The 12,165-nt window shown below is 40.2% G+C and overlaps 1 protein-coding gene across 4 annotated transcripts in view; it reads left to right on the plus strand.

Moving 5' to 3' along the window:
* The window catches only part of slc4a11 (solute carrier family 4 member 11), a 141,649-nt gene that overhangs the window by 75,189 nt on the left and 54,295 nt on the right, over positions 1 to 12,165 (plus strand). For 3 of the 4 annotated variants that reach the window (XM_062995081.1, XM_062995082.1, XM_062995083.1), the window contains exons 3-4: positions 3,360 to 3,482; positions 11,298 to 11,341. In XM_062995081.1, the coding sequence (XP_062851151.1) occupies positions 3,360 to 3,482; positions 11,298 to 11,341 (167 nt within the window). The remainder of the gene's footprint in view (positions 1 to 3,359; positions 3,483 to 11,297; positions 11,342 to 12,165) is intronic. The other variant, XM_062995084.1, reaches the window with a different exon arrangement.

The following is a 12,165-nucleotide window of genomic DNA, read 5'->3' on the forward strand; positions in this document are numbered from 1 at the left end:
CAGCAACGTGGTGCAGCTGGTAGATTAGATGCAGTCAGTGTGGGTTGCCTCCAGGTAGAAGGTTTTGCAATTCTAAATTGTCTCTATGTAAGAGTGAGTAAGTAAATGTGTTGACCTGCAATGGATTAGCACCCTGTCCACGGTTTATTTCTGCGTTGTGCAAAGCCTTTCGGGTTGGCGTCGTACTCACCGTAAGCCATAGAACGATGAACAAAAAACAGCCACAGACCACAAAGTGAATAGAAAATGGATAGAGAAGAACTGAGAATTGGTTTTCACAATATGACAGACTGCTCCATCTTTCTATGACAATCCAGTTCTCAAGAGAAGAGGAAAGATAGGGAACCCACAAAACAAGCCGGGGACAGAATTGCACAAGTGGGGGTGGCACGGTGGCTCAGTGGGTGGCAGTGTTGCCTCACAGCAAGAAGGTCCTGGGTTTGATTCCCCCGTGTTTGCGTGGGTGTCCTCTGGGAGCTCCAGTTAACTCCCGCAGTCCAAAGACATGCAATTGGTGATTTAATTCACCTCACTCAGGTGTTTGACATTGAAAGACTTGAACTGAGGAATCTTGTGAAACCAGTAACTAACTTTCCTGTGATTAATGTAAGCAAAGTGTGTAAAACATGACGTTAAAATCCTAATATATAAATAAATAAATAATGCACAAGTGGCACCCCAGCCTCACCAACAATCGTGGATTTACATGTGGGTCTGTTTCGGAAAAGGGATGTCACAATGAACCTAGGGCAATTTACTTTCCAAAGGCATTTTAATAGGGAGGCCCAAAAGCACCGCAACCTCAGCCAGGTTCCCATGAGAATAGAAAGATATGCATGCATCCCCACCAGTGAGGAACCGGATCAGAACAATCACAGTTTCCAAACAGGAGATGTCAAGTTTTTGAGGGCGAAACCATGATATATATAGAAACGCTCCATGTGGAGCGAATTAATGCTCAATAAGACCCAGGTGGCTTGTCTGATAAGAGGAACTGACATGTCAATCATCTGCGCCTCTGTGCCCCATTTGCCGACCAAATCTGGGAAAGCAGAAGGACATGATTATAAAATTAAAAATAAATGAATGATATTTTTGCAGCAAAAGACTTTTTTAATGCGCATGATTTTGGATTGAGCTTTTTAGCAATAATACATGGATATGATGTCTTCCAACCACGTAGTGTAAGTAACTAACCCTAGGATTTTAATTTCTAATTCCAGAACACTTTTGGCCCTATATTTTTGGTTGGGGCGCAGTTCTCATCCCAAAACTGACAATAAAATGGTTAAATCCCAAACAACATTGCTGCACACGGTACTGGTGAGAATGGTAAACCAGGCATAACATATGGCCGTTGGGGATCGTAAGAGGTGCTTTTTCATTGATGGATGTAGAGGAAGATAAACTATACAAGGCAACAGATGGGCTACAGTCAGTCATTTTATACCCACCATGTGCATCTTTATGGTAGTTGTAGCTCATAAAATGGGCAACAAATGCATATACAAGCTCGGTGTACCTAATATAGTGGCTGGTGAGTGAGTATACGACAATGTTGACGGGTTATTAAGCTGGAAAAACAGCAAGCTGATGGCAGGTGAATTATGCTTCGTGTAAATTAACAGAACTGTTTGCCAAAATCATCACACTACAATATCTTTCAAATGTGTGCTAAAAAAAAAAAAAATGCACATATGTATTTATTATACAGTGGTACCTTGTAAACTCAAAATCTTTAAAACTCGACGCCCTTCCTTGAGAAATTTGTTCCCCTTAAACTTGACATTTACCTTAAACTCAGTGTGTTCAGTGCTTTAAAAAAATATATATTTATTTCATTTCAAATTAACAATGAACTGCTGCTTTGTTCAGCGTTTGGCTTGTGGGGCAGTAAGACGTCATCAAAGTGTGCATATCAGACGAATCGACATTTGTGTGGAATAACCGTCAAATTCACTCTCAAAGCGTTCACATGTATCTGTGTTCAGCTGGATTTTTCTCCTGTTTCACTTTTAGACTAGTGTTATAGCTCGAGGTTCTGAGAAATTGTAAGTATAAGCTTTTTCGAGAGTCTAAAACACTTATCATTAAAAAAAGCTTGATGTGACTTAATGTATTAAAAGAATGACATAGGAACACTTAACCTTTTTTAATTATTACTGCTCATAAGTTCTCTCTACTAATGAAATTCCTTGCTCGTTGTTTTAGTACAATAAGTCACGTTAAGCTTTGTGCACCACTACACTCCATAAAAAAATAACGCCACGACCAGCGCAAAAGCTATTGTGCCGCTTCTCATGTGAATGCATCTCTACTGAACGGAATACAGTATTCCAAGATCAAGCATCTCCATGATTAAGAAGCATAAGGAAACAATAAAAAAGTAAAGGAAGAGTGCAGGTTTTATTGTATTTTTATTGATTTTTAACTGTTTTAGTTGTATTTCAGTGTTTTTATATTATTTTGTGTTATTTTTAGTGTATAAGAGTTGAAAACAACCCCATTATTTTACACAAGCCTAAAATATATGCAGTTCCACGGGACCATGGAACGCATTAACAGGTTTCCCATACATCCTTATTGGAAAAAATACCTTGAAACTCAACGTTTGTAAACTCAACAACATTCCCAGAACCAATTGCCGTTGAGTTTGAAGGTACCACTGTATTTGAATTTTATTTTTAAATAATTTTTAGAATACTGTTGTATTGTTTTGCTTACAGAAGCTTATTGACAAAACTTTTAACATTAACAATGTCACAGGTCTAACTGTGCCACATTATTGTGGGATAGGGCAGTGATAGCTCAGTGGTTAAAATACTGGACTAGTAATCAGAAGGTTGCCGGTTCAAGCCCTGCCGCCACCAAGTTGCCACTGTTGGGTCCCTGAGCAAGGCCCTTAACTCTCAATTGCTCAAAATTGTGTTCAGTCATAATTGTAAGTCGCTTTGGATAAAAGTGTCTGCTAAATGCTGAAAATGTAAATGGATAGTTTGTTACTGGTTTTAATGCAGAATTAGAATATGAAAATATGAATTAAATTTAAGTGCTTAGATCATACTAATTACATTCATTTAAGCTTCCAGCATGTACATCTTTTATAGACATTTACAGCATTTAGCAGACGCTTTTATCCAAAGCGACTTACAATTATGATTGATACAGTTCAAGCAGTTGAGGGTTAAGTGCCTCGCTCAGGGACCCAACAGTGGCAGATTGGCAGTGGTGGGGTGTAAACCGGCAAACCTTCTGTTGACTAACCCAGTACCCTTACTGCCGAGCTAGCACTGCATGTACGTTTGTAAGTGCACATTTGTGAGTATTTGAGTGGATGTGGTTTATGTACATGCTTTCAGAGCAGAGGGAGCGAGACGATCAGGAGGACGGGAGCGAGGACCGGGACGAAGGTCAGGACTCTCCTATCCCATCAGGAGATGACATTCATCTCTACGGTAACCAGACACACCAAGGAGGGACAGGTCAGTATGTGTGTGTGTGTGTGTGTGTGTGTGTGTGTTTCAGAGCGGTACCCAGAGTTGTTGATTAGCTGCAGAGATGCTCAGGTTAGCAGGTCAGTTGTTGCCAAGGCAACATTCTCAGGTGCACAGTGATTAGGTGCTGACACCCCAAATCCCACACATGGTGACAGGTCAGATGCTGTCGATCAAATCCACCTGAACGCTAAAAAAAAAAAAAGGAAATTACAGGAGCTGGAAAATAAATAGATGCCTTACAAAATATTTAAGATCTTCATCAAGAATGTTGTACATTTAAAATGTAGTAAATTGTGATGCAAACATTACCAGCGGTGCTATTCCTAATTTTCCTAGAGTAAAATGTACGAGCATTAGTATTAAAAGCAGGTCCATGTTTTTTAGAGGATTTGTTTTAAATGGAAGCGCTTGAGTGACACAGCAGTGTAATGCACTTGTCCACAGCAAATTTGAGTCGCAACGGTGCCACTGCTGTCTCGTCTTCTGGATGTCCTGCTGTCAGGTTGAAGCCTGCTAATCTGTGCGTGTTAGCCTGCAGTCCACTTTAGGGTTGCCAAAGTGCGAAGAAAAATTTGCATATATGCAAAATTAGAACAATGTAATGGGGGAAATACTTCTATCAATAGTTACGTGTTAACTGACAAATGTATTGCGATGTAATGAAAAATTAAAACTCATAACTGCATATAATATCCATAAATCTGTGGGATTGTATGTAAAAGACTAGTTATTGTAACAGATATGGCAGCAGTGTAAAACAGTCACATAAACATAATCTATGGCCAAAGCTTTTCTTGCAATTAAATTGTACATTTTGAGCGAAGTTGCTAGCTAGCAGTTCATTACTGGACAGAACTAACTAAATATTTGGTTAAGAAATGAAATTACCAGCCGCTCAGGTGGTGCAGCAGTAAAAACACACGCTAGCGCACCAGAGCTTGCATTTCGAATACGTCGTATCAAATCTCAGCTCTGCCATCCGGCTGGGCTGAGCGGCTACATGAACAACGACTGGCCTATTGTTCATATAGGGGTGGGATATTAAGCCGGATAGGAACTCCTCGTAACTGATGCACTACGACCTGTGCTGGCTGATTGATGGCACCTGCACAGAGGCGGGGAAGGAGTGCGGATCAGGGTGTGTCTGACAAAATGCATACGGCTGCTGCCCACATATCGGAGGGGGCATGGGTTAGCTTCATTCTCCTAAAATCAGAGCGGGATCGGCATTAGTGGAGAGGAAGCATGATGCAATCGGGCAGTTAGACACGCTAAAAAGTCGGGAGAAAATGTATAAACAAACATATTTAAAGAAAAGAAATGAAATGACCTACATACTCAAACAGTCAGGGTTTAATAATATTACCATATGCACTAATTCAGCCGTGCATGAGTGGCTGAATGCCGCTTAGTCAACATTTGGCACAACCCTGTCTTCCTTAACATGCAGTTAATGTTAAATCCACAATTTCTACTCTTATTTCTAATCAAACGTCAAATATCAGCTTATGTTAACTGACAGCATTGATCCAACAATTACATATTTGTTGGTTAACGGATATTGATTGATGGTAAGCACCTCTAATTATATCATATAATAAAGAATTTTTGGAGCTTGGGCGTAAGATACTATAAAGACGTTTGGCTGAAAACTAGCTCAGCTGTTGAACTTTATTAGTAAGAACTCTGTTGTCTTTTAATGTTGATATATTTTTAAATTCTCGTTTAATCACTTGTTACCCAGATGGAAACACTGAAACTTTCCCTGAAACTCAAGCTGCAAAGTCTGTTATAATTACTTTATCTTTTATTTATTACTTTCAAATCTTATTTTCTAAAGCTAATGAATTTTAACAAGGTACACAGTACACAGATAAGTATAAAGACAGATACCAAAAGATCATCCGCCTCCTGTTCTGTGTTAATGTCTATTAGGATTCAAATTCTCTGGAATTTTAGCACTTGCGGCACCTGAACAGATGATGTCTAATGCGCAAATCACATCAGGTTTAATCTTACATTAAATGTCTTATTTATTTTGATTTTAAAACATATTAAGTGAAAAACACAGCTGGTCCTTGGCAAAGTCAGTATAGGCAGCCACCTAGTCATCTGTTTTACCACCGCTTTATCCTGGTCAGGGATGCGGTGGGTGCAATTCACTGGGAGAAAGGTAGGAAACACCCCGGACAGGTCGCTAAAACACTCACATTACATTCACTCACACACACAGTCACATCTAGGGCAATTTTATCTCCAATTTACCAGCACCTTGAGGAAACCCACATGGACATGGAGAGAACATGCAAACTACACACAGAAAGGACCCAGATCGCTCCTGGGAATCAAACTCAGGACCTTCTTGCTGTGAGGGGACAGTGCTACCCACTGAGTCGATGTGCCGTCCTTATTAGAATAAGTGAGGTAAAACGGTGTAAAATGTAGTATTATTTGTATTGTTGTTTAGTTCATCTATAATTAGGTTGTTCAGCTGCAGTATATGGCCAAATTATGTAGACACTCTTCGTAATTATTGAGTTCACAGTAATTATGGAGTTCACAGGCCATCAGGAAGCTGAAGCCAGCCCTGGCCGGGCATCAAATAAACAAAATTTGGCTGTGTTTGAGAGAAGGAAGTTTGAATATGACCTTCGCATCTGGTCAAGGCACCATGAGTGGTGAATGATTTACATATGGCATAGAATGACTCTTCATACTGGTACAGAATCCACCACTGTCTAGATTAGAAGAAGTGCTCAGAAACTCAGAGACTGCACACTATATGAGTCTATTCACTCTGTGAAGTCTTCTCTAGAACATCCCAACGACTTTTAAGGGGTGTAATGTCATGACACTGTGGTGGCCAATTCATGTGTGAAAATGATTCCTTATGCTCCCTGAACCACTCTTTCACTATTTGAACCTGGTGTATCTGGGCGTGGTCTTTCTGGAAACTACCCATACCATAAAAGAAAAAAAATGATGGAATAACCTGGTTAGCTGATCAGTTGAAGTGACCCCAGATTATAACACTTCTTCAGTGCGTACAATGCATGATGGGTGCATAACTTCATGCACTTCTCTTCTTACCCTGATGCACCATTCACTCTGGAGCAAGGTAAATCTGGACTCCAAAGACCACTTGACTGTTTTTAAGACTGAGTCCAAGCTTTATGATGTTACAAGAACTGTTGCCGAATTACACATATTCATCACTGCAATAATTATCCAATCTCTACGTATCCAAAGTAATTATCCAAAGACTCGTTCTTGCTTATTTTAATTCAACTGGCAAGGCAGTGTGTATATACTCAATATATTGTAATATCGTGAAAATATTTATAATTAATATACTTTATACTTGCAGTACCGAACTGTAAATAATAATCTTCCCACCTCTAATCGTTACACAGAGTGATGGGAATATTATCAAAAATCAATGTTTTATTTTATATTAATCAACTGGCTTATTCTGTTCAGGGTTGCAACGGGTTCGGTTTTATCAAGAAACTCTCAGAGCGCTGCTCAGATGGCGGAGCGGTAAAATACACTAGCACAACAGAGCTGGGATCTCGAATACATCGTATCGAATCTCAGCTCTGCCATCCGGCTGGGCTGGGCGGCTACATGAACAACGATTGGCTGTTGTTCACAGGGTGGGACAAGCCGGACCAGTGTTCCTCATGACTGGTGCAATTACGACCTCTGCTGGCTGATTGATGGTGCTTGCACAGAGTCCAGGAATAATACTGATCAGGGTGGGACTCTCCGTGCACAAGGCTGATCCACATATGAACTCGCCTCGTGCAGGTGAAAAGATGCAGTCGGTATTGCACACGTGTCGGAGGGGGCGTGTGTCAGATTTTAAAAATTGGAGAAAAAGAGTAAAAAAAAAAAAAAAGAAGCCCTAAGTGCAAGGCAGAAATACCCTGAACAGTGTGCCAATCCATCACAGGGCTTCAGTCATCCAACTCTCAGACACAGCCAATCCAATCATGTGTAGAAGCCCGGCCGGCCGATCGCCTAGCATAATAGACTTCATAATAGAACTAATAGAACAGCAAGAAAAAATTACAACACATAAATTATTTGCAAATTTATCAGTGAATGTCATTTGTTTTTATTCATAAACTTTAAAACTTTTTGTAACTTGTTGGACATTTAAAAATTAAATTATCTTCTTACTTAAAGGTTGATGGTTTATAATAATAAATTAAGAATAAATGCATGTGTTGATGTACTTCCCTGCAATTCTGTTCTACAGAAATGTATAAAAGGGCTTTTGAGACTGTTTAATGCCTTGAAGACTAAATTACAAATAATTCAAGTTTGCTAAAGTCAAACTTATTTAAACCATGTATGACAGCAATAACCAGCTCTATTCACACAAATACACTCATTTCCAATTTAATATTCACTTTTCTGCTCCAGCGAGTCCTGCACAGCATTAGATACGCTAATATCAGTGCGAGCAGCGATTGTTCACGTGTTGTCTCATCCGAGTCGACACTCGCTCGGCCCGGCACATCTCAGTCAGCACTCATCTGGATTAAAAGCACACACCGCTGCTCTGACGTACCGCAGCTGAAGTGAGAAATCTCTGCATGTACGTCTGCATGTGTATGAGTTTCTGTGATGACGGGATGGAAGTTGTTTCCTAAGGGACGATTACTTCAGCTCGAGCTCAGTTTGTTCACATTGTCGACAGAGAGGACGGAGGCAGAAACAACGTCCACTGTTAAAACATGCAAACCTATATGTGCGGGATATTTCGCTTGCACACCAGCACCGAGATTCTGAACTCCTCGGTTTGAAATTTGCCATTGCCACCGGTCGGCTGGGCTCCAACTGGCGGGCATAATTGGCAGTGTCTGCAGCAGATACTAATTGGACTATGTGTGGGTGGGATCTTCATACGCTGTGTAAGGACCCTGATTGGCGGGAGAGACGCCTGTGCAGGGGTGAGAAGAGGAGGGCTGTGCAAGTGTCGGAAGAGGCGTGGGCAGCGAAATGCTCTCCTCAGATGCAATCAGGTATCCCCAGCAGCGGAAGACAAATTGACTGTGCTAAAATTGGGAGTAAAATGGGGATAAATGCATAAAAAAAAAAAATGTAAACCTACATGCACTTACAGAGGAACCTTAATTTAACAGATCTCCATTTAACAGATTTTGGATTTAACGGACAAAATCTGGATTGTTTAAAATTCCTGCAAAAAGCATACCAAGACCAGTAGTTCAGTAATTGTCTGCTAGCCAGGGCACGTCTCTCTGTTTACGTGAGTGATAGGCTTTGTTTTACCAGGAGACTCACTTTGTTCTCACCTTTTTCTGTGTTATGCTTAATTTTTGCAAGTTCTAGTGATTCATTATGGCTTCGAAAGACAAATGGAAGTGGTTAGCGAAAGAGGGTGCATCTGGGTATTGCTAAAAAGTTAGAACTTCTACAGAAAGTGGTGTTTCTGTGGCTCGTGTGTGTGAGGAATATGGTGTGAAGGAACAGACAGTGAGTGATATAAGTAGGTGTAATGAAAAACAGAAGCATATGCACTTGAAAGTTCCACAGTATAAGGAGCTCGAGGAGGCTGTGTGTACGTGTTTTCGTATATTTTCACACCCCATGGAAAAAAAACCTTGCTGCTTCTGACGGTCACATTTTACAGACCAGTGTTATATCGAGGATCCTCTGTACTTTATTTGTCCCGGCCAGGTTTGCGGCAGATCCTGTTCCACCGCAAAACACAGGACACAAGGCAGGAATACCCTGATCAGGGTGCCAATCCATCACAGGGCTTTGGCCATCCTCCTATTAGACGTAGATAATCATGTCTGAGTGGAAGCCTGGTTGGCCGATAGCCCCACTGATATTCACTGTGCCACCCGAGTGTTGGTTTTATCTTCTTACTTCTTTTAAATATACAGAGATTTTATAACAAGGCTCAAACTACAGCTGGAGGACTCAAGTCCAAGCCTGGACACAGACTCTTTGATTTATAATTATTCCTACGCTAACTTTTTCCTTGGTCTTTGTTCACCCAAAATACTGTCTTGTTTTTTCAGATTTAATGCAAAATTCATGCACAATAAGTAAAAATTGGTTACATTCCTGACAGGACAGGTGGTTACTGGTAGGGCTGGGCGGTATATCGCGAATATCCATATATTTGATATTACTTTTTACACGATGTTAAAAATGGCCATATTCGATGTATCGAGTATGTCTAGGATACACAGGTTACCTTCTGAGAACATTTAAACAGAGCACAAGCTCTAAGCGCAGCGCAACGCTTTCTCTAGCGCATGAGCGGTTGGGCGCGTGCACGCACACACATGCAAACTGAATCACTGAGCAAAGAGTCAGAAACGACTCTTTTCAAACGAATTATTCATTGGAATCGAATTCATTAATTCAAGTCAAACACCATCATGGACAATTTTGTATCTCCAATTCACCTCACTTGCAGGTCTTTGGACTGTGGGAGGAAACCGGAGCTCATGGAGTAAACCCACACAGACACAGAGAGAACATGCAAACTCTCACAGAAAGGACCTGGATCACTCCACCTGGAAATCAAACCCAGGACCTTTTTGCTGTGAGGCGCAAGTGCTACCCACCGAGCCCTGTGCCATTCTTACATATATTTGTTATTGAGTCTGAACTGTTATTATAACATCTTTGTATTATTACATGCTTATGAATGCTTGTTTTGTTGACATTTATTTACGTACAAAGTCACATGATATTGTATGTAAAAAACCTTTCCTGAACATTTTGACAGAAACCATTTCTGATTTCAAGATTTGAGCTTGTTCTTGAAAGTGACCATGAAATGAAGTTAATAAATGTCAGGATTGTGATCCTTTCTGCACAGTGTTTAGTACATGACATGAAAAAACCCTGGTTAAGTGTTCTATTCAAGGTCACTTTCTGTTTTGCAAATGTTTTTATAGTTACATGGAATTCACTGAATTTCAAATACCTAAAAAAGTTCTTTTAAAACAAAGACCACAGCAAGATACAAAATGAGCAAGTGTACATGTAAGCAATAAAGCACTAACACAGTTCAAAAGTTTACATAACCCTATTAATTCAGCTTACAGTGTTGTTCCTCGTTAAAACCATTATTTTAAACGTTTTGCTCTTAAACCGGGACTTTTGTTCTCAGATTTTCCAGTTTAATCCTGAACCCATTGCAGCAGCTCTGTAATCTGAGAGCGGAGGCAGAGGAAAAGTGAACGTCGAGCCGTGCTAATCCGATCTGAATCGCTCTCTATGGGCAGGTCTTTGTGCTTGAAGAGAGAGATCTGTGTGATAAAAGCTCTCTGCTTTTATAATCTCTATATGGATGAAGACTAAGTATGCATCAATTCTCTGGAGTTTTAGAGTAACCTGGGGATAAACCTTAGAACAATGGAGCAAATACGGTCCTTCAGTGATCTGTCAGCACACACGTGTGAGCTTCCACAAAGCTCCCTGCACGTGCCGTGTATAACCAACTGTTTACGTATTTCATTAAGCTCACGCTGTGATGGGTGATAAATTACAGTTGGAAATAGAAGTGGTTTGCACACTTCTGTGTATTTGTTTTTTTTTTTACAGATTCCATGTCTAATAGAGTGTGTTCTGATCAGGGAACCAGTTGTGCCTTTGTGATGCATCTACCTTTGATTTTAGTGCGCTTGCTGTGATGATTTCTCATGAGAAACTTGTGAGGGGAAACAAGGCTGCATGTGTTTTGAAAAATGTCCCAGTTTTTTCATGCTATTGTCGAGCTTTTACACTCTCTTTGTTCTTCCCTAGATTCTGATGTCCACGGCTATGTCTTGCTCAATACATCACGAAGAGTAAGAACTTTTGAATTAATCTGTATATAAAACCCTTTTCCAAAAGTCTGTTTATTTTTTATTTTATTATGTTACACATATGTAAATGTACAATTAAATGTATTACACATACATGAGCATACATACAGTGCTGGCCAAAAGTATTGGCACCCCTGCAATTCTGTCAGATAATACTCAATTTCTTCCAGAAAATGATTGCAATTACAAATGCTTTGATATTAAAATGTTCATTTAATTTGTCTTCAATGGAAAACCACAAAAAGAATTGTCAAAAAGCCAAATTGGATATAATTCCACACCAAACATAAAAAAGGGGGTGGACAAAAGTATTGGCACCCTTTGAAAAATCATGTGATGCTTCTCTAATTTGTGTAATTAACAGCACCTGTTACTTACCTGTGGCACATAACAGGTGGTGGCAATAACTAAATCACACTTGCAGCCAGTTAAAATGGATTAAAGTTGACTCAACCTCTGTCCTGTGTCCTTGTGTGTACCACATTGAGCATGGAGAAAAGAAAGAAGACCAAAGAACTGTCTGAGGACTTGAGAAGCAAAATTGTGAGAAAGCATGGGCAATCTCAAGGCTACAAGTCCATCTCCAAAGACCTGAATGTTCCTGTGTCTACCGTGCGCAGTGTCATCAAGAAGTTTAAAGCCCATGGCACTGTGGCTAACCTCCCTAGATGTGGACGGAAAAGAAAAATTGACGAGAGATTTCAACGAAAGATTGTGCGGATGGTGGATAAAGAACCTCGACTAACATCCAAACAAGTTCAAGCTGCCCTGCAGTCCGAGGGTACAACAGTGTCAACCCGTACTAT

This window comes from Trichomycterus rosablanca, chromosome 5 (genome assembly GCF_030014385.1).
Source record: "Trichomycterus rosablanca isolate fTriRos1 chromosome 5, fTriRos1.hap1, whole genome shotgun sequence".
NCBI lineage: Eukaryota > Metazoa > Chordata > Actinopteri > Siluriformes > Trichomycteridae > Trichomycterus > Trichomycterus rosablanca.